General features: G+C 34.7%; 1 protein-coding gene across 1 annotated transcript in view; it reads right to left on the bottom strand.

The window, feature by feature from the left end:
• Positions 1-23044, bottom strand: part of LOC148949752 (retinol dehydrogenase 13-like) — a 52415-nt gene extending 29371 nt beyond the window's left edge. Inside the window, exons 1-2 of the mRNA XM_089093720.1 lie at positions 22954-23044; positions 16868-17118 (exon numbers count right to left, since the gene is read on the bottom strand). Coding sequence (XP_088949846.1) covers positions 16868-17118; positions 22954-22955 — 253 coding nt within the window. The 5' untranslated portion in view covers positions 22956-23044. The remainder of the gene's footprint in view (positions 1-16867; positions 17119-22953) is intronic.
• Between the last annotated feature and the right edge of the window lie 512 nt (positions 23045-23556).

Raw genomic sequence — 23556 nt, 5'->3', positions numbered from 1 at the left:
GAAGCTCATTAGCAAATTGATTACAATCTGTTTGGTGACTTACAAATGTCACTAGAACTTTTAATTTCTGTACAAATGAAAATGAGCCCTATCCCAATATTCAAGGATCAATGGGTCGATACGATCATCCCTGAAAAAAAAAAAAAAAAAAAAAAATAAAAACTCACCCGTGACCTTTCTTCTGGCCAAAACAGAAAATTCCACTTTTTTATAGATAGGAGCTTGAAACTTCTAAAATTAGGTTCTCTGATACGCTGAATCTGACGGTGTTATTTTCATTAAGATTATTCAATTTCTAAGGGGTGTTTTCCCTTTTCTCTAAAATGGCAAATTCATTAGGCTCATAGCCTTTGATGGGTAGCACTAAAATTAACTAAACTTATATTTGGAATCAAAATTCCAAACTCCGTTTTTTAAAACTCCATTAGCATCGATATTCCGTTTTTTAAAGTTTCGGTTACTGTTGAACCACGTCGCTCCTTACTTAAAGTTCATTACCATGAACTGTTTGATCAAACCAAAGCATAAGGGTAATTTTAACCAAAGACTGAAACTGGTGCTAATGTTGACAAAAAAAACACTGACACCATCTAGCGTCGGACGACACTTGAAGTTTTTCAAACTGTGTAATCGTTTTTCTGTCAGAAACTGAGATGAGACGCTTATTACTACCCTAATTTTTACCAAGTACGCCAATTAAATTAATTATTCTTATTATTACAATGGAAAAAAATTGCAAAGTGTCGCCAAACACTAAATGGCGTGGATATTCTTTTTTTGCACTTGCGCCAGTTTCCATTCTTAAAGTTACCCATGCTCTTTGAGATCAAACCACAGTTTATATAATTATCCAGTATGATCTTTCCCTATCTCACCCATTATAAAAACGCGGACCGAGGTGCGAGTGCTCCAGAGAACGTTTTTGCTGATATAAACATAAGCGGCATTAGATCTTTTCACGGGTAGACAAAGAATAATCACCTACGGAACAAGTACTGACAAAACCACTTGGCTGGCTCAACCAATAAGTGGACAATAAGTGCAGAAATAAGTGGGAGGAGCTTTTTGTTCGCACCGAGAATGAAGAGCCAGAAATCATCTGCGGTAAACTTACTGGTATATTATATAAACTGTGGATCAAACATACCCATGCTCTTTGAGATCAAACTGTGAACTTTTCTTTGGCCTAACGGGAAAGATATTACGTATTGATGCATAGGTGCCAACTGAGCTGTTTGCCTGGTCTAGCATTTCAATTGCCTCAGATAATTTACCTCGTATTTTCCAGCTATCCTATGGGTGGTAATATTAGACTTCCAATAATGTCATTTAAGAGATTTATAATGTTTTGATTATCGGCTTTTGATGAGTTGATTTCGAAATAATGCTTCGAAATAGCGATGCTTGGTGTACTTAATTAAAAAAAATTTTATTACAGGAAATCCCTTTTGATTTCTAATGACTGAACTGTCTTCAAATTTTGAACTATCTTGTTCAAACTAAATCTTGTGATTTCCACCGTCCTGAAACTCTTCTAATCGTCATCACTAACTTAGCCAAACTTTGGTTTCGCCGAAGGATTGTAAAAATCAGTATTGTGATGATCCTCCTTTGGATCCATAAATATCCTTGTTAGGATTTTCTTGTCTGTCAACACAAAAAAGAAAAAAAGATATTTTTCTTGACATTTTCCGTCAATACTTACTTGTTTATATCTTTTATAAAGAAAAAAAAATAATATAAGGTCTAATGGTAATAAATAACTAAAATGCTACATCTCTTGAAAGTTTTGAAGCTTACAATATAAACATATCTAAAAATTACAATTCCACCCGAAATTTCTGTAACGTCCTTTTGCACGAGGTAATGCTACCCTGTTGTTTTTATTTGGTAGCTATTTCATCCCTGGTTACTTTCTTTGGGGAGATGGAACGGGTGAATTTCCAGTGAGGAAAAATAGGCTCTTGTCCTAAGGTCAAACTGTTGTCCTAACAAATTTTTTTTACATACATGGAATTCCCAACTAAATCCTGTTTTCAGATACCGGTTTTGATTATGCCTTAAGCGGGTCTGATGAACCCGCTTTAATCCACGGGTTCCTAGCATGAGGTGTGGAACTCGGGATCTGAGAGACCGGAACACGGGTATTCAACCGACGTTATGCACAACCTGCTGTGTTAAGAATGTGGGTCACCTGAAAAAGAGGCTTAAGTTGTTTGCCTCGTCTAATATTTCAATTGCCTCAGAAAACTTATTCCTCTTATTTTCCAGCCGTCCAATGACTGGCAAAATTAGACTTCAATCATGTCGTTCGAGAAACTAAGGTTTATCGCGGTATCTAGTCAAGTCAATCTTGAAGTAAGGCCACTCCGCTCTTTTTCGTCGTTCCAATTTCATCCCTGGTTATTTCGTTTGGGCCTTCCAAACTGATTGTTGGTGAATATTTTTTTCTATTAAGAATATTTTTTTTTAATTCTGGTTTTCAACAAAAACCAGATTGACTTAATCTACTTTTAAATTTACTGTTGTTAGTTTAAAAGCACCTGATCTCTTAACTTCATAGCCTAAAAATATTTTTTAAAGTATGGATTAACACAATAGAATTACTAAACACATTTTTTAACTGGAAATTCTAAGAAACATAGAATTTTTTTGCCTGATAATTGGTCCGTCATAAGAAAACCAGTAATAAATTATATTCGCTGGTTACTTTATGGACCGGTGTATTTAGTTCATCCTTTGTTCAATTTAGTCCTGAGTACAAAATTCAGCAGTCGATAAGATTCAAACCCACGGATTCCTGCATAGTAGGCAGGCCACGCTAGCCGCTGAGCTGGTATATTTGTAGTTTTCCCTTATTTCCTAAAAATCTTCTTGTAGTAAAATCAACTTGATTTGTCTCGCCCCCTTCCTAAATAGATAAGTCACGCGCCCCCTGAGCCCATCTTAGATCTATTCGATATTTTTCCCTATCGAAGTGATTTATATCTGTAATAGTTTATATTTTTGTTTATTATGTAAATAAAAGTAAAAAAAGTCAAATTTATACCTGAAAACTTCAATTCTCCAAGATTTTTCTTTAGATTGTGTCAAAATTACCAATTTAGAGCAGTACCACATTTTCGTCAGTGTTGCCACGCTGAACCGCAAAAATTGATGAGCAAAACTAATTGGTTGTAACTTTTCGTTCGTAAAAATTTAAAATCTTTTGATTCCCAAAGAAAACAACACCTTCAAGAAATGCTAAGCGTTCTTCACCTGTTTGGTGGCACATGTTTTAGCTGAATTTTGGCTGATTGTTCGCCCATTTTTTTATGTGTCGGCAACTACTACCAGAAACTGCATTAGTTTGTTTTTATTGGAAACTGAAATCCCGATTTTTCTAATTCACTAACACATAAATTGTTATACAGATTTCCAATTAACCAATTCAAATATCAGATTTCATGTTTACTGTCCTTAATACTTTCAGAAATGTTAAAAATATTAATTATTAACTACAAATATTAAAAAAAAAAGCAGGTTAAAAATGCTGGTGACCCCAAAGTAGGGTTTATTGGTAGACACCCTTTTGTTATAAACAAAGAATAGGGACTCTAAATAAGCTTCAAATAAAGCTTAAATGCTACTAATTTTATACAATTTTTTCGTTGTTTTAAGAACTGATTTATAAGGTGGAGCATAGGAACTATCAAACAGTTCATGGTAACGAACTGTAAGTTCGTGGTAACGAACTGTAAGTAAGGAGCGACCCTGCTCATAGTAACCGCAACTCTAAAAACGGAATTTTGATACCAATAGATACATCACAAGAATCAAATTTTTATGCTGATTTCCAATATATAAGTTTCATCAAGTTTAGCCTGACCGATCAAAAGTTACGCGCCTCAGAAAATGTTCCTTATTTTCGAAAAAAGGGGTGAAAACCCCCTAAAAGTCATAGAACCCTAATGAAAATCGCACCATCAGATTCAGCGTAACAGAGAACCGTACTATATATGTCTCAAGCTCCTATATGCAATTAAATAAAAAAAACAAGCTTTTTTAACTGAAAGTAAGGAGCAACATTAAAACTTAAAACGAACAGAAATTATTCCGTATATGAAAGGGACTGTCCCCTCCTCAACGCCTCGCTCTTTATGCTAAAGTTTCTTATTGTTTTAAAAAATTTAGTTGTGAGAAAGAGTCTAACTTTAGCGGAAAGAGCGAGGCTTTGAGGAGGGGACAGTCCCTTTCATATACGGAATAATCTCTGTTCGTTTTGAGTTTTGATGTTGCTCCTTACTTTCAGATAAAAAAAAACTTGTTTTTTTAAATATTTAATTTTTTAACATTTTTGAATTAATGGAGGTTTTGATTTTGGCTCAACGTACATGCATAATTTAAAAAAAATGCATATTAATTTTACTTTTATTTGGTTAAATAGCTTTCTCGAAAGTTGTTTAATTTTATTTACGAACGTTTTTATTAGTAACAAATATAGCCTATGTAAGTAGAGTAAGAGGTTCCATTTCTAGCCGATTATGTTCCTTCCTGTGCTATTTGGGGGGATTACGTTCCATGGCACCTTTCCAGAGCATGTACTTATGGATTTGCTTGTCTTATGTTCCTTGGCGTCTTTCCAGAGCATGTACTTATGGATTTGGGTGGATTATGTTCCCTCCCATGCTATTCTAGGAGCTTATGTTCCTTCCTGTGCTATTACAAGGGCTTATGTTCCCTCCCATGCTATTTTAAGGGCTTATGTTCCCTCCCATGCTATTTTAAGGGCTTATGTTCCCTCCCATGCTATTCTAGGAGCTTATGTTCCCTACCATGCTATTCTATGTTCCCTCCCATGCTATTTTAAGGGCTTATGTTCACTTCCATGCTATTATATGTCCCCTCCCATGTTATTATAAGGGCTTATGTTCCCTCCCATGCTATTTTAATGGCTTATGTCCCCTCCCATGCTATTCTAGGAGCTTATGTTCCTTCCTATGCTATTACAAGGCTTATGTTCCCTCCCATGCTATTCTAGGAGCTTATGTTCCTTCCTATGCTAGTACAAGGCTTATGTTCCCTCCCATGCTATTTTATGGGCTTATGTTCCCTTCCATTCTTTTCTATGTTCCCTGCCATGCTATTCTAGGAGATTATGTTCCTTCCTATGCTATTAAAAGGCCTATGTTCCCTCCCATGCTATTCTAGGAGCTTATGTTCCTTCCTATGCTATTACAAGGCTTATGTTCCCTCCCATGCTATTTTAAGGGCTTATGTTCCCTTCAATGCTATTCTATGTTCCCTTCCATGCTATTCTAGGAGCTTATGTTCCTTCCTATGCTATTACAAGGGCTTATGTTCCCTCCCATGCTATTTTAAGGGCTTATGTTCCTTCCCATGCTATTCTAGGAGCTTGTGCAGTCAGAATTTGTAAATGTATATAATTTTTTTTCTTTCCGTATTTTGAAAAATAAGGCAAATTTTCTCAAGCGCGTAACTTTTGATGAGTAAAACTTAAATTTGTTTCTAAACTATTCTATAATAATCCTATTTCATTTTTCTTTCATTACCATTAACCAAATTAGCAGTATATAAAAGAGTGGTTATAACACAGAAATAGCAAATAGCTTATCATACTTTTCTATTGATTTATAAAACCTTACTGGTAATTTCTCTTTTAAGCAAGATGTTTTCTAATGCAAAAATCCATTAATTCATCAAACAAACTATATAAACAAATCACTATTTCACAGTTGATGGTTGAACAAACGTTCTTAAACTGGGATGTGTTTTGCACTTAGCTTTGTGCGTATTTAATCCTTTATCAAAATAAGCCATCGGGAAGGTTGAATATTAATCCGACAGGTATAATTTGAATGTTAATCACTCGTTGAAAAGTGGGTTTCAAATAACCAGATGTTTTTTATCTTAGATGAAGAGAGATATTAACACAGGAAAAAGGATTCTTAATAATTTAAGATGTGACAACGCAGTGTTATCAAAAACATTATTTGGACGAAACCGTTTTGGACATTTTGGCGAAACAGTTAGAGACATTTTAAAAGATGATTTTAGAATGTGTTTTTTCGAAGTTCATTTTGAATTTCTGTCGTGAAATGCAAGAGTTGGAATATTTCAGTAGTGTTTTGTTGTGCTTTTACCTTGTCACAGTTACATTCTGTTGATTTTCATAGTTCATTTTGAATTTCTTTCATTGAAATACAAGAGTTGGAATATTTCAGTAGTGACTTGTCGTGGTTTACCTTGTCACAGGTACATTCTTTTAATTTTTCAAAGTTCATTTTTGAATTTATTTCGTGAAATGCAAGAATTAGAATATTTCAGTAGTGTCTTGTCGTGGTTTACCTTGTCACAGCTACATTCTCATGATTTTTCAAAGTTCATTTTGAATTTCTGTCGTGAAATGCAAGAGTTGGAATATTTCAGTAGTGTTTTGTTGTGCTTTACCTTGTCACAGTTACATTCTTTTAATTTTTCAAAGTTCATTTTGAATTTCTTTCGTGAAATGCAAGAATTTGAATATTTCAGTAGTGTCTTGTCGTGGTTTACCTTGTCACAGCTACATTCCCATGATTTTTCAAAGTTCATTTTGAATTTCTGTCGTGAAATGCAACAGTTGGAATATTTCAGTAGTGACTTGTAGTGCTTTACCTTGTCACACTTACATTCTCTTGATTTTTCGAAGTTCGTTTTGAATTTCTGTCGTAAAATGCAAGAGTTGGAATATTTCAGTAGTGCTTTGTTGTGCATTACCTTGTCACATTTATATTCTGTTGATTTTCATAGTTCATTTTGAATTTCTTTCATTGAAATGCAAGAGTTGGAATATTTCAGTAGTGTTTTGTTGTGCTTTACCTTGTCACAGTTTTTTAATTTCATTTTTTGAAGGTTAATTTAGACGAGGTTACGTGCGCGCACGTAACCTCGTCTAAATTAACCTTAAAAAAACGAAATAAAGCTATGTCGACTTTGCATATTTTATTCAACATATCTGACAATTGATGCAGAAAAAGCATAGAGTTTGTTACTTACTTACTTATATATTTTTTCCATAATTTCTGGAATTAAATTTCTGTATTGTGCATCCAAATGGGGAATTCAAGAAAGAGTTTGTTACTTACTTGCGATTTTTTCATAATTTCTTGAATAAAGTATCTGTATTGTGTATCCAAGGTTTAAGTTTTGATGTTGCTCCTTACTTTCAGTTGAAGAAACGATATTACAATTCTTGCATTTCACGAAAGAAATTCAAAATGAGCTTTGAAAAATTAAGAGAATGTAACTGTGACAAGGTAAAGCACAACAAAACACTAGTGAAATATTCCAACTCTTGCATTTCAAGGAAAGAAATTCAAAATGAACTATGAAAATCAACAGAATGTAACTTTGACAAGGTAAAGCACAACAAAAAACTACTGAAATATTCCAACTCTTGCATTTCACGACAGAAATTCAAAATGAACTACGAAAAATCAAGAGAATGTAACTGTGACAAGGTAAGGCACAACAAGTCACTACTGAAATATTCCAACTCTTGCATTTCAACGAAAAAAATCCAAAATGAACTTTGAAAAATCATGAGAATGTAGCTGTGACAAGGTAAAACCACGACAAGACACTTCTGAAATATTCCAATTCTTTCATTTCAAGAAATAAATTCAAAATGAACTTAGAAAAATTAAGAGAATGTAACTGTGACAAGGTAAAGCCCAACAAAACACTACTGAAATATTCCAACTCTTGCATTTCACGACAGAAATTCAAAATGAACTTCGAAAAATCAAGAGAATGTAACTCTGACAAGGTAAAGCACAACAAGTCACTACTGAAATATTCCAACTCTTGCATTTCACGACAGAAATTCAAGATGAACTTTGAAAAATCAGGAGAATGTAGCTGTGACAAGGTAAACCACGACAAGACACTACTGAAATATTCCAATTCTTGCATTTCACGAAAGAAATTCAAAATGAACTTTGAAAAATTAAGAGAATGTAACTGTGACAAGGTAAAGCACAACAAAACACTAGTGAAATATTCCAATTCTTGCATTTCAAGGAAAGAAATTCAAAATGAACTATGAAAATCAACAGAATGTAACTGTGACAAGGTAAAGCACAACAAGTCACTACTGAAATATTCCAACTCTTGCATTTCAACGAAAAAAATCCAAAATGAACTTTGAAAAATCATGAGAATGTAGCTGTGACAAGGTAAAACCACGACAAGACACTACTGAAATATTCCAATTCTTGCATTTCACGAAATAAATTCAAAATGAACTTTGAAAAATTAAGAGAATGTAACTGTGACAAGGTAAAGCACAACAAAACACTACTGAAATATTCCAACTCGCATTTCAATGAAAGAAATTCAAAATGAACTATGAAAATCAACAGAATGTAACTGTGACAAGGTAAAGCACAACAAAACACTACTGAAATATTCCAACTCTTGCATTTCACGACAGAAATTCAAAATGAACTTCGAAAAATCAAGAGAATGTAACTCTGACAAGGTAAAGCACAACAAGTCACTACTAAAATATTCCAACTCTTGCATTTCACGACAGAAATTCAAAATGAACTTCGAAAAATCAAGAGAATGTAACTGTGACAAGGTAAAGCACAACAAGTCACTACTGAAATATTCCAACTCTTGCATTTCACGACAGAAATTCAAAATGAACTTTGGAAAATCAGGAGAATGTAGCTGTGACAAGGTAAACCACGACATGAAACTACTGAAATATTCCAATTATTGCATTTCACGAAAGAAATTCAAAATTAACTTCGAAAAATCAAGAGAATGTAACTGTGACAAGGTAAAGCACAACAAAACACTAGTGAAATATTCCAACTCTTGCATTTCAATGAAAGAAATTCAAAAAGAACTACGAAAATCAACAGAATGTCACTGTGACAAGGTAAAGCACAACAAAACACTACTGAAATATTCCAAATCTTGCATTTCAGGACAGAAATTCAAAATGAACTTCGAAAAATAAAGAGAATGTAACTGTGACAATGTAGCACAACAAAACACTACTGAACTATTCCAACTCTTGCATTTCAATGAAAGAAATTCAAAATGAACTATGAAAATCAACAGAATGTAACTGTGACAAGGTAAAGCACAACAAAACACTACTGAAATATTCCAACTCTTTCATTTCACGACAGAAATTCAAAATGAACTTCGAAAAATCAGGAGAATGTAACTATGACAAGGTAAAGCACAACAAGTCACTACTGAAATATTCCAACTCTTGCATTTCACGACAGAAATTCAAGATGAACTTTGAAAAATCATGAGAATGTAGCTGTGACAAGGTAAACCACGACAAGACACTACTGAAATATTCCAATTCTTGCATTTCACGAAAGAAATTCAAAATGAACTTTGAAAAATTAAGAGAATGTAACTGTGACAGGGTAAAGCACAACAAAACACTACTGAAATATTGCAACTCTTGCATTTCAATGAAAGAAATTCCAAATGAACTATGAAAATCAACAGAATGTAACTATGACAAGGTAAAGCACAACAAAACACTACTGAAATATTCCAACTCTTGCATTTCACGACAGAAATTCGAAATGAACTTCAAAAAATCAAGAGAATGTAACTGTGACAAGGTAAAGCACAACGAGTCACTACTGAAATATTCCAACTCTTGCATTTCACGACAGAAATTCAAAATGAACTTTGAAAAATCATGAGAATGTAGCTGTGACAAGGTAAAGCACGACAAGTCACTACTGAAATATTCCAACTCTTGCATTTCACGACAGAAATTCAAAATGAACTTTGAAAAATCATGAGAATGTAGCTGTGACAAGGTAAACCACGACAAGTCACTACTGAAATATTCCAATTCTTGCATTTGCACGAAAGAAATTAAAAATGAACTTTGAAAAATTAAGAGAATGTAACTGTGACAAGGTAAAGCACAACAAAACACTACTGAAATATTCCAACTCTTGCATTTCAATGAAAGAAATTCAAAATGAACTATGAAAATCAACAGAATGTAACTGTGACAAGGTAAAACACAACAAAACTCTACTGAAATATTCCAACTCTTGCATTTCACGACAAAAATTCAAAATGAACTTCAAAAAATCAAGAGAATGTAACTGTGACAAGGTAAAGCACAACAAGTCACTACTGAAATATTCCAACTCTTGCATTTCAACGAAAGAAATCCAAAATGAACTTTGAAAAATCATGAGAATGAAGCTGTGACAAGGTAAACCACGACAAGACACTACTGAAATATTCCAATTCTTGCATTTCACGAAAGAAATTCAAAATGAACTGAAAAATTAAGAGAATGTAACTGTGACAAGGTAAAGCACAACAAAACACTACTGAAATATTCCAACTCTTGCATTTCAATGAAAGAAATTCAAAATGAACTATGAAAATCAACAGAATGTAACTGTGACAAGGTAAAGTACAACAAAACACTACGGAAATATTCCAACTCTTGCATTTCACGACATAAATTGAAAATGAATTTCGAAAAATCAAGAGAATGTAACTGTGACAAGGTAAAGCACAACAAGTCACTACTGAAATATTCTAACTCTTGCATTTCACGACAGAAATTCAAGATGAACTTTGAAAAATCATGAGAATGTAGCTGTGACAAGGTAAACCACGACACGACACTACTGAAATATTCCAATTCTTGCATTTCACGAAAGAAATTCAAAATGAACTTTGAAAAAATTAAGAGAATGTAACTGTGACAAGGTAAAGCACAACAAAACACTACTGAAATATTCCAACTCTTGCATTACGACATAAATTCGAAATGAACTTCGAAAAATCAAGAGAATGTAACTGTGACAAGGTAAAGCACAACAAGTCACTAGTGAAATATTCCAACTCTTGCATTTCACGACAGAAATTCAAAATGAACTTTGAAAAATCATGAGAATGTAGCTGTGACAAGGTAAACCACGACAAGACACTACTGAAATATTCCAATTCTTGTATTTCACGAAAGAAATTCAAAATGAACTTTGAAAAATTACTAGAATGTAAGTGGGACAAGGTAAAGCACAGCAAAACACTACTGAAATATTCCAACTCTTGCATTTCAATTAAAGAAATTAAAAATGAACTATGAAACTCAACAGAATGTAACTTTGACAAGGTAACTGTGTGTAACTGTGACACAACAAGTCACTACTGAAATATTCCAACTCTTGCATTTCAACGAAAGAAATCCAAAATGAACTTTGAAAAATCATGAGAATCTAGCTGTGACAAGGTAAACCACGACAAGACACTACTGAAATATTCCAATTTTTGCATTTCACGAAAGAAATTAAAAATGAACTTTGAAAAATTAAGAAAATGTAACTGTGACAAGGTAGCACAACAAAACACTACTGAAATATTCCAACTCTTGCATTTCAATGAAAGAAATTCAAAATGAACTATGAAAATCAACAGAATGTAACTGTGACAAGGTAAAGCACAACAAGTCACTACTGAAATATTCCAAATCTTGCATTTCACGACAGAAATTCAAAATGAACTTTGAAAAATCATGAGAATGTAGCTGTGACAAGGTAAACCACGACATGACATTGCTGAAATATTCCAATTCTTGCATTTCACGAAAGAAATTCAAAATGAACTTTGAAAAATTAAGAGAATGTAACTGTGACAAGGTAAAGCACAACAAAACACTACTGAAATATTCCAACTCTTGCATTTCAATGATATGAAATTCAAAATGAACTATGAAAATCCACAGAATGTAACTGTGACAAGGTAAAGCACAACAAAACACTACTGAAATATTCCAACTGTTGCATTTCACGACAGAAATTCAAAATGAACTTCAAAAAATCAAGAGACTGTAACTGTGACAAGGTAAAGCATAACAAGTCACTACTGAAATATTCCAACTCTTGCATTTCAACGAAAGAAATCCAAAATGAACTTTGAAAAATCATGAGAATGTAGCTGTGACAAGGTAAACCACGACAAGACACTACTGAAATACTCCAATTCTTGCATTTCGCGAAAGAAATTCAAAACGAACTTTGAAAAATTAAGAGAATGTAACAGTGACAAGGTAAAGCACAACAAAACACTTCTGAAATATTCCAACTCTTGCATTTCAATGAAATAAATTCAAAATGAACTATGAAAATCAACAGAATGTAACTGTGACAAGGTAAAGCACAACAAAACACTACTGAAATATTCCAACTCTTGCATTTCACGACAGAAATTCAAAATGAGCTTCGAAAAATCAAGAGAATGTAACTGTGACAAGGTAAAGCTGTGGATTTCCACCATTCAGGCTGGTGGACTAAGACCCCAATACTGAGCTAGTGGATTTCCGCTATTCAGGCTGGTGGACTAAGATCCCAATACTGAGCTAGTGGATTTCCATCATTCAGGCCGGTGGACTAAGACCCCAATACTGAGCTAGTGGATTTCCACCATTCGGGCTGGTGGACTAAGACCCCAATACTGAGCTAGTGGATTTCCACCATTGAGGCTGGTGGACAAAGACCCCAATTTTCCAACTCTTTCATTTCACGACAGAAATTCAAAATGAACTTTGAAAAATCAAGAGAATGTAACTGTGACAAGGTAAAGCACAACAAGTTACTACTGAAATATTCCAACTCTTGCATTTCACGACAGAAATTCAAAATGAACTTTGAAAAATCATGAGAATGTAGCTGTGACAAGGTAAACCACGACAAGACACTACTGAAATATTCCAATTCTTGCATTTCACGAAAGAAATTCAAAAATGAACTTTGAACAATTAAGAGAATGTAACAGTGACAAGGTAAAGCACAACAAAACACTACTGAAATATTCCAACTCTTGCATTTCAATGAAAGAAATTCAAAATGAACTATGAAAATCAACAGAATGTAACTGTGACAAGGTAAAGCACAACAAAACACTACTGAAATATTCCAACTCTTGCATTTCACGACAGAAATTCAAAATGAACTTCGAAAAAACACATTCTAAAATCATCTTTTAAAATGTCTCTTACTGTTTCGCCGAAATGTCCAAAATGATTTTGTCCAAATAATATTTTTGATAACACTGCGTTGTCACATTTTAAATTATTAAGAATCCTTTTTCCTGTGTTAATATCTCTCTTCATTTAAGATAAAAAACATCCGGTTATTTGAAACCCACTTTTCAACGAGTGATTAACATTCAAATTATACCTGTCGGATTAATATTCAACCTTCCCGATGGCTTATTTTGATAAAGGATTAAATACGCACAAAGCTAAGTGCAAAACACATCCCAGTTTAAGAACGCTTGTTCACCATCAATTGTGAAATAGTGATTTGTTTATATAGAGTTTGTTTAAAGAAATAATGGATTTTTGCATTAGAAAACATCTTGCCTAAAAGAGAAATTACAGGTAAGGTTCTATAGATCTATAGAAAAGTATGATAAGCTATTTGCTACTTCTGCATTATAACTACTCTTTTATATACTGCTAATTTGGTTAATGCTAATGAAAGAAAATGAAATAGGATTATTATAGAATAGTTTAGAAACAAATTTAAGTTTTACTCATCAAAAGTTACGCGTTTGAGAAAATTTGCCTTATTTTTGAAAATACGGAAAGAAAAAAAATTATATACATTTACAAATTCTGACTGCACAAGCTCCTAGAATAGCATGGGAAGGAACATAAGCCCTTAAAATAGCATTGGAGGGAACATAATCCCTAGTAAAAGCATAGGAAGGAACATAAGCTCCTATAATAGCAGGGGAGTGAATATATAATAGCATGGGAAGGAAAAGAATACCTTAAAATAGCTTGGGAGGGAAAATAATACTTGTAATAGAATAGGATGGAACACAAGCTCCAATACTAGTATGGTTGGTAACATAAGCCTTGTAATAGCATAGGAAGGAACATAAGCTCCGAGAATAGCATGGGAGGGAACATAGAATAGAATGGAAGGGAACATAAGCCCTTAAAATAGCATGGGAGGGAACATATGCCTTGTAATAGCATAGGAAGGAACATAAGCTCCTAGAATAGCATGGGAGGGAACATAAGCCTTGTAATAGCATAGGAAGGAACATAAGCTCCTAGAATAGCATGGGAGGGGACATAAGCCCTTAAAATAGCATGGGATGGAACATAAGCCCTTAGAATATCATGGGAGGGGACATAGAATAGCATGGAAGGGAACATAAGCCCTTAAAATAGCATGGGAGGGAACATAGAAAAGCATGGAAGGGAACATAAGCTCCTAGAATAGCATGGGAGGGAACATAAGCCCTTAAAATATCATGGGAGGGAACATAAGCCCTTGTAATAGCACAGGAAGGAACATAAGCTCCTAGAATAGCATGGGAGGGAACATAATCCACCCAAATCCATAAGTACATGCTCTGGAAAGACGCCAAGGAACATAAGGCAAGCAAATCCATAAGTACATGCTCTGGAAAGGTGCCATGGAACGTAATCCCCCCAAATAGCACAGGAAGGAACATAATCGGCTAGAAATGGAACCTCTTACTCTACTTATGTAACTTACGAATTAACTTACGGAACGAACTTCTATATCCATATATTTTTAATACGTATATTAGGGAGTTCGCCCCCTATTCAATGCCTCGCTATTTACGCTAAAGTTCGAATTTTAAGTTCAATTCGTTTAAAATGACCCCTTAATCACAAAGGCCGTTAATTAGAATAAATAGCTCTTATGAAAGTGCTAAAAAATCTTTGGTTTAAAGAGCGAGGCATTGACTAGGGGGCAAACCCAATCATATACATAATTGTTTCTGTTCGTTTTAAGCTTTGATGTTGCTCCTTACTTTCAGTTGAAAAATTTGTATATTTTTTTATTTAATTTCTGATAGTTTATTTAAATAATGCTGGGAAATCCAGCGCCCCCTTATAGCAATGTCCCTTCCCCCATGAAAACTTTCTCCATGGAAATATCCTCCCAAATAACCCCGGCCCCCCCCCCTACTACCAGAAAAAAATCCCCCTTGAGAACGTCTGTATACTTCCCAATAACCAATACTATATGTAAAAATTGGGTAAAGTTCATAACTTTCAGCCCTCCCCCGGGGACATTGGGGGATTAGGTCATCCTAAAATACATATTTATTATATTTTTGACCATACTGATCAAAATGGCTATCTCAAAATTTTGGTCGGGTGACTTTGGGAAAAAATGAGCGGCGGAGGGGGGCTAGTTGCCCTCCATTTTTTGGTCTCTTAAAAAGGACACTAGAACTTTAACTTCCATTTGAATGAGCCCTCCCACGATATTCTAGGAACACTGGGTCGATACCCCCTTGGGAAAAACAAAAACAAAAAAAGAACAAAAACAAGTAAACACGCATCCGTGATCTTTCTTCTGGCAAAAATTAAAAAATTCCGTATTTTCGAAAAAAAAGAAGCTTGAAACCTCTACAGTAGGGTTCTCTGGTACGCTGAATCTTATGGTGTGATTTTCATTAATGAAGGGCAACTAGGCCCCCTCCACCACTCATTTTTTCCTCAAAGTCATCCGATCAAAATTTTGAGATAGCCATTTTGTTCAGCGTGGTCGGAAAATACAATAACTATGTCTCTGAGGATGACTTAATCCCCCACAGCCCCGGGGGAAGGTTTGCAAGTTATGAACTTACCCCAGTGTTTGCATATAGTATTGGTTAAGGGGTTTGTGATTAAGGGGGTCACTCTTAAAGAATTGGAACAAAATTTGAAATTTAGCGTAAAGAGCGAGGTATTGACTAGGGGGCGTACCCCCTAATATACGTAATAAAAATATACGAATATAGAAGTTCGTTACGTAAGTTAATTCGTAAGTTACGTCAAAACAAAATTTCGAGGAAGCCATTTAGTAAAAAAAAAAGTAAAATTAATATGCAAATTTCGTTTTAATTATTCATTTACGGTGAGCCAAAACAAAAGCTGCATTAACTCAAAACATTCAGAAATTAAATACAAATAAGCAAATTTTTTTTAACTGAAAGTAGGAATTGACATTAAAACTTAAAACGAATAGAAATAATTCCGTATATGAAAGGGTCAGCCTCCTCCTCAACCCCTCGCTCTTTACGCTAGTTTGACTCTGTCTTACAACTTTCTTTTTAAAACAGTAAAAAACTTTAACCTAAAGAGCGAGAGGTTGAGGAGGGGGCAACCCCTTTCATATACGGAATAATTTCTGTTCGTTTTAAGTTTTAATGTCGCTCCTTACTTTCAGTTAAAAAAAACTTGCTTTTTTAATTTAATTTTCTAAAGAGACAGGACGGAGAGCGCAAAAGCTATGAAAAGGGCTAAAGCTATGAAAAAAGGGCTAAATAAAATGATCTTGACACTTTGGAAAGAATAGGGTACTTGTCTGTTAAACGGAAGATGCTCAAAGATTACGCTGTCTAAGATCTGACAAAAACGGGTTTGCCTCTCTGGAATCGGTTATGATTTGCTTATTTTGAGTGAGAAAACTACGATGTAGGTATATTTTAATTAAATATCTAATATTTATAGGTGGTTAGGGGTTAGGTTAAGTTGGGTTAAGCTAGGTATTTAATATAATGCGTTCTACGTGGCCTACTTTCCATAATTTTGTTTCTAAAGTATTACATTATCATTATGTTTTGGTGTATTTCATTAGGATTAACGTAACTTCCCTTCTAGGGTGTGTTCCGTTTAACAGACAGGTACGAGAAATAGTCGTTTTTTTAATTCTTCATATATGGTGCTTTTTCTTAGGCCAGGAGTGGATAAATAACAGAAAAGAATTTACGTAGTGTGGCTGATAATTATGCACAGGGAATTAAGAGTCAAAAAATTATAAGCAAAGAAAATTACCTGACTCAGGCCCTGTAATAAGCACGGTTTTCCCATCTAGTCGCTGTGTTCCTTTATAGGAACCAGAAAGAAATTTATTAAAAATTCTCAGAGGGAGCGCAAAACAAGCAAAGAATATGACTACTGGTACAAGGATCGGCATTCCAAAAGCAACAATGGTGGCAAGTGCCATTTGAGCGATGAATGGCATATGCCGTATGTTGTTGTGGTAGATATCTTTCATCACCTCTGGCATATCTCCAAAACGATACCTTAAATCAAAGATAATTATAACATTATTTTATGTAAGTGATAGGTGTCCGTAACTCCCAGTCAATCAGGTGATGCTATGAATAGATACGACAAAAAAGAAGCATTTTTCCATAGTAATTATTTGGCTTCTGATGCTAAAAAGAGTATATTTGTTGTTGTTATGATAGCCTTCCGACAGGTGTTGTGGTTAGAACGCATAGAATAGGGGCATGCAACATATATTAGGTAATACTGTCCCTTACCCTCATAAGAGTTAAGGACATGCAACATATATTAGGTAATACTGTCCCTTACCCTCATAAGAGTTAAGGACATGCAACATATATTAGGTAATACTGTCCCTTACCCTCATAAGAGTTAAGGAGACAGTGCTCTCATTAAAAATTGAACAATTGATTCAAATTCTAATCAGTTTCAAAGCTCGTAACATCCGGGATCTTAGCATGACAGTAGACGCACGTTTTTTGCTGCTAAGATATTCAATGTTTGATCTTTCTGCTACGGCTTTACCTTCGCTTAATCAAAGGGCTGAAATCTTAACACCTTTAAATTCTTTTCTTCGATAGAGTATGGAACAGGGGAATTCAATGATACCATCAAAGTGCTTAGACTGGTGATAAGAGAAGAATGAACTTTGATTCTCTGAAAATAAAAATGAGAAGTAGGCTTTTCTTAAAAAAATCCCTTTCTGACAAAAAATATAAGATCTTTGCAGACTGGTATCATTTGAATGTCAAAATACGGTAGACATTAACAAACCCAGCATCAGACCCCCAAAGCATACCCCTTGAAGCATATCCCAAGACACCCCTTGAAGTCTCTTGCCTGCAGAATTCCACTCTTGGTGGTGCCGTGGGGAATAATCCCAGGATATGTTAAAAAATGTTACAACATTGGAGTTTTACGAGCATAGCTAGGGAGCAAAAATTCTCCCCCTCCCTCAAAAATCCTCAGAAGCTGGTGTAAACCTTAGTAAAAGATACGAGGATTTTCACTCATACGTAAGATACGTCCTTCCAGTACTTTTTTGGAGTCTAATAAATCAGTAATACTTTAGAGCCTGATTCCTCGGCCACAACAGTTACCAGCAATTTTCTGTTAGCTTGTGTAGTTTGTGGAAACGTTATCGTTATATAATAAAAATTTGTTAGAACAATTTCGGAAACATATTAATTGGACTGGAAATTTAATAAAAGGGGATGTTCATATGTAAAAAGAACACTTACAATTTTTTAAAAAGATCAAAGAATTAAAAGACTTCAAATTTTAAAGCCCTTATAAAAACAATGCAAAGCTCTAAACCACAGGTCATCAACAATTGTTTCTTAATGAGAGATCTGTATTCTTCAATTTTTTTGTTCCAAATTTTATCGATAATTTTCTCTAAAAATTCTGTATTGTTAGGCAATGTCATTAGCCATTGCAAAAATAATTGTTGTTAGTAACAGTCACAGTTTATATAATATACCAGTAAGTTTACCGCAGATGATTTCTGGCTCTTCATTCTCGGTACGAACAAAAAGCTCCTCCCACTTATTTCTGCACTTATTGTCCACTTAATGCTTGAGCCGGCCAAGTGGTTTTGTCAGTACTTGTTCCGTAGGTGATTATTCTTTGTCTACCCGTGAAAAGATCTAATGCCGTTTATGTTTATATCTGCAAAAACGTTCTCTGGAGCACTCGCACCTCCGTCCGGGTTTTAATAATGGGTGAGATAGGGAAAGATCATACTGGATAATTATATAAACTGTGGGAACAGTTTTCCGTCCGATCACAGAAACACAATATTGCACCTTTATTGGTTCGAATGGCGGAAACGAAAAAAAATCTCATTATTGCGTGTGTAGCTAGTACCATTTTATTTGGCAAGTTGTCCTATTTTGATTTTACATTTAGTAATTCTATTCTATATTATATATATATATATATATATATATATATATATATATATATATATATATATATATATATATATATATATATATATATATATAGATATATATGTATTTCTATAAATATATTCTATATTTTTTTTATTAAGAAATTGAAAATATTGGAACTTATTTTGACGGAAGGTGAGGGAACGAATACAAAAATTAGCGGAATACGAAAGAAAAAATTAAGGAGCAAATTATGAAAATCTATTTTAGGCTAGGGTCGACCCCACCTCACTGTCTCTGCGAGTCTGTTCTCTGATTTACTTTGAAGATAGGGCATAGTATCACGAACAAAAATAACCAGAGCCGTTTTTCACTGGCAAAATTTTCTCAGGAATTTCAAGAAAAATTTGTGAATGGAAAAGATCCTATTTGGGTACCTCAGCCATTTTTAATTTGTGTATTCATTTAGAAACTCCCCCTGAAATTTTCAAACTGTATATCCAGCTGCAATGATGAGCTGAGCAACACTATTTAAGGCCTCATTTTCACGGGGACAGCAGTTGAACCACAATTACCCTCCGTCCTCTTTAAGACAGCCATTGGTTCAATAAAAGGGTGGATTTCTTCATTAAGCTGAAGATACAGGTTACCGAAAGCTAAAATCCCTCTCAACGAATCTTAAACCTGTAAATAGTTTATTACGTACTCTGTTTACGGAAGAAAAACTTTCAGTTTCATATCTCGAAAAATACTAAAAGGTTTCAAACTTCATTTTCGAATTTTAGTAACTGTAGCGAACCGTCAAGGGCAGAACGAACAGCAGGTTCTCTCCGAATGGGGTGGGAGGATGTCGCAAGGATTTAAGGGAAATGGGAACTTCCTGGGAAGGTGTAAAGAGGGAGGTTCTGTATAGATTGGGATGGAGGAGGAGCATGCACAGCTGTGTTGGCCCCAGGCAGCTTGGTGCTGCGCTGAGTTGTTAATCGTAGCAGTGGTATGCAATTTCCTATCAAAGTTGAGCTCTACTCCACTCTCATAGCAGAATTGGATTGAATGAAACTCTGTCCAGTTCAATGGGAGATGAACAACAGAAAAAGGAAAGCAAAAACAAAGTTTTATCGAACGATTTAAGCACGAAAATACAGGTCCATGTGGGAGATGACTTCCATTGAGCCATTGTCCTTATGAAAATGAACGCTAAGTGATGCATAATTTAGGTGAAGGTTATATATGTCAAATGGGAATATATGTCAAATTAAAAAGCATTCTTGAATTATACCCTATTTGTGATATAATTTAAATTTATTGGTGTTCTAGCCTTTCATGTAGGCTAATTCATTAGGTAAATGAAATTTCCAGGAATGAATCCAGGACCCTAACCTCAACCCGGGAAGGTGTATTGTCAAGCTACAAGTTCTATTCTTTCTTTATCTCCACGGCCTGGAAGATTGTAGGGCTTAGAGCAAAAGGATGATTCCTATTTAAGCTTTAACAACGAACTTAAGTCTCTGTTTTGGCCCTGGGTTTTAAATTTTGCCTACCTCTTAGGTTTCCCATTTATTACCGCCCCATCACTGCCGTTAAAATTGTGTCCCAGTCCCCTACCCCTGATTTGGTTAAATATAGCCTTAAGCTATGTACAAGTGTTAGTTGATTTGTGGGTTTACAATTATTGTTTTAGTTTTCATCAAAGTATATTCACCTACGGAACAAGTACTGACAAAACCTTTCCTCTCCACACAAAAAAAGTGACCCTTTGTATACCTATGCGAACCTGGCAACGAAATTGTGTAGTTACACAATTCATCCCGGTCACTCGTCGCCTTAATCACGCTCTAGCATAATTATTGGCCGGAGCAAAGTAATTTTGCTCGGAGCGATTAAGTAGTACAACATTTTGCGTCTAGAGGCGCTGAGGTACGCGGGGTCACTTTTGGAGTTGTCAGTACTTGTTCCATAGGTGATTATACTTTGGTTCTCATAAACAGTTGGTTCATAATTCCAAATAAAGGCAATTTGAGAGAAATAGCAAATTATCAAAATTAAGCATGACGCCCAGGGCTGTCAGGTCCCATTAGAAAGACTGGTGCACAATTACGATGGTAGTGATTATTTTATTTAGAAAGAACGCTGAGGTGGGAATTAGGTAAATCTACGCTTTTTCGAATATAAGAAGTAAGTGAATACATCACTTGATGCCTTTTTTATGCTCTTCCCAAAAATAATAATCGCTTCTGGGGCAAATTCTTTTTTTGAGTCCTAAAAGGGGCTCACAAAACAACCCATAGGAGCCACATGTTTAAACACTCGTTTCTAAAAAAAAAACTGTCTAGTGAGAAAAAATGGAATTTATCTGATATGCTCCCTGCAGCTCAAGTTGTTCATGCACTGACGCACCGTAAACCGGTTTCTTTCTCTAGGTTCTTTCAACTTAGCATGAGAAAAGACAAAGAGAAGTGGCATAGTAGATGGGAAATATATAATTTGGGCCATATATTTGCAATGTAGGGGGGTGGGGGATAAGTATTTGAACAGTGTGAAGTCAGAAAACAATTCTTACTTCATAATATCAGAATAATTGTAGCAAAAATACTTTGCATGCAGCCCGCTATACTTTACCCCAATCCCCCTATTGTGAAAATATATAGCCCAAATTTGTTTCCAAGGTATTATAATTTTATCATACTTAGGTATATTTTATTAAGATTAACCTAACTTCACTTCTTGAGCTGCATTTTCGAATGCAGGGAGTATATCATACAAGTACCAAAAAATTGCCATTTGTATCTGATTCAGGAGAGGTTATTATTATATTGGTTTATTTTAATAATAAAATTTTGTTTTGAAAGAATTTGCAAGAATTAAAAAAAAAACCTGAAACCCGTCGAAAACACGACCGTGGCAAATTAAAAGCATCATGTGATGTGCTTAGTTTCTTCCTAGCTAAATTATATGGAAAAGTACAAATTTACCGGGGATTAGATGGTAAATTTCTGTCTATCCGATTCCTGTCCTGTAGGCAAAATTAACCACAAAAAGCAACTAGAAATTTGGCAAAGGGAACAGTATCATTCTGCTCTGAGGCCTACTCATAAGAAAACAATAAAATTCTGAAAACATCTTCAAAAATCCTAAAATACCTCTTTCACTTTACTTTGATTCCTCCTCCCTTAATATGCAAATATACAGCCCTTACGGGTATACAGGTTGAATCAAGAGAAACAGATGGCGGAATCCATAGGAAATATATAATTGGGCTATATATTTGTACATTACGGGGGGGGGGGCAAAGTATAGTGGATCTGCAGGCAAAATGTATTAGCTACAATTATTCCGTATATTCTCAAGTAAGAGCTGTTATCTTAATATGTTTCCTTCTCAATAGGCTAGCCCCTAATCTAGACCTTCAAACATTAGTTTCCAACATTAAGTGACATAAAATTCTGGTAGATTTTTCGTTATTCATATTATTGACTTACGAATAAAGTAAACATACCACTCGATGCCTTTTTTATGCTCTTTCCAAATATTATAATCGTTTTTGTCGGAAATGAATTTTACCACCACCTCTAGATATACCAATTCAGGGTATATATTTGCACATTAGGGGGGGGGGGGGTGGGGATAAATTTTATTTCTGATGTAATTGAGAGGTAAGTTTTAACTTCCCCCCCACCCCCATAGTGTGGAAATATATACCCTGAATTGGTATATGGATGGGGGGTAAAATTCATTTCCGACAAAAATGATTTATCATATTTGGAAAGAACATAAAAAAAGGCATCGAGTGGTATGTTTACTTTATTTGTAAGTCAATAATATGAATAACGGGAAATTTACCAAAATTCTAATGCTAGTTATGGACGCCGACATGAGAACCGTCTCTTCCTCCCTTTAAACTATCAGAACCTAAGACACTATACAAGCCATCCTAAACGGTTAAAGAAAACTTACATTTCTCTTCCGATATGTAGCCGAACCAAGATCAAAACATGAACTATCTTTTGAATGAAGCTGCAGTGACGAAGTTCGAAGAATTTTTGAAACGTTGTAATAGCGTTGAATGGGGAGATGAACTGCGAAGATGGTGAATTTATATAGGGTAATTAAGCAAATAAAATATTCTTTAAATCAAATTTTCATATAGTATGAAAGTATATGCATAACACAAATGCATGCATAAATAAAAGACGGATTCAGTGACCGTGATACTTCTCGTGGGTGGGTGGGGGACACATCCAAATACTTTTCCAAGGGGAGGGATGTTAAAAAAAAAGCTTGACAGAAAAGTGTTACACATCATATCGCCTTTTTGAAACTGTTGTCTTCTACCAAGGGGGGGGGGGGGGGTTACTGGTTCTAATCCTCCCTTTGGGGTTGATAGTGGATGCTTTGTGGAAGACAATTATTATTCATCATAATTAATTGTTTGTTATTATCTTTATCGCAAAAATTACTCTTGCCAAGAGGTCCCCCCTCCTTCTTTAAACAATTCGTGGTAAGAGACTGCAAGTAAAGAACGACTCGTATTAATACTAACCAAAGCTCTATAAAACG

Source organism: Artemia sp. Qi Xiang Cuo, chromosome 8 (genome assembly GCF_049724085.1).
Source record: "Artemia sp. Qi Xiang Cuo chromosome 8, ASM4972408v1, whole genome shotgun sequence".
Lineage (NCBI taxonomy): Eukaryota > Metazoa > Arthropoda > Branchiopoda > Anostraca > Artemiidae > Artemia > Artemia sp. Qi Xiang Cuo.
Note: the sequence above shows the minus strand (reverse complement) of the source record. Positions and strands in the feature narration are given on the sequence as shown.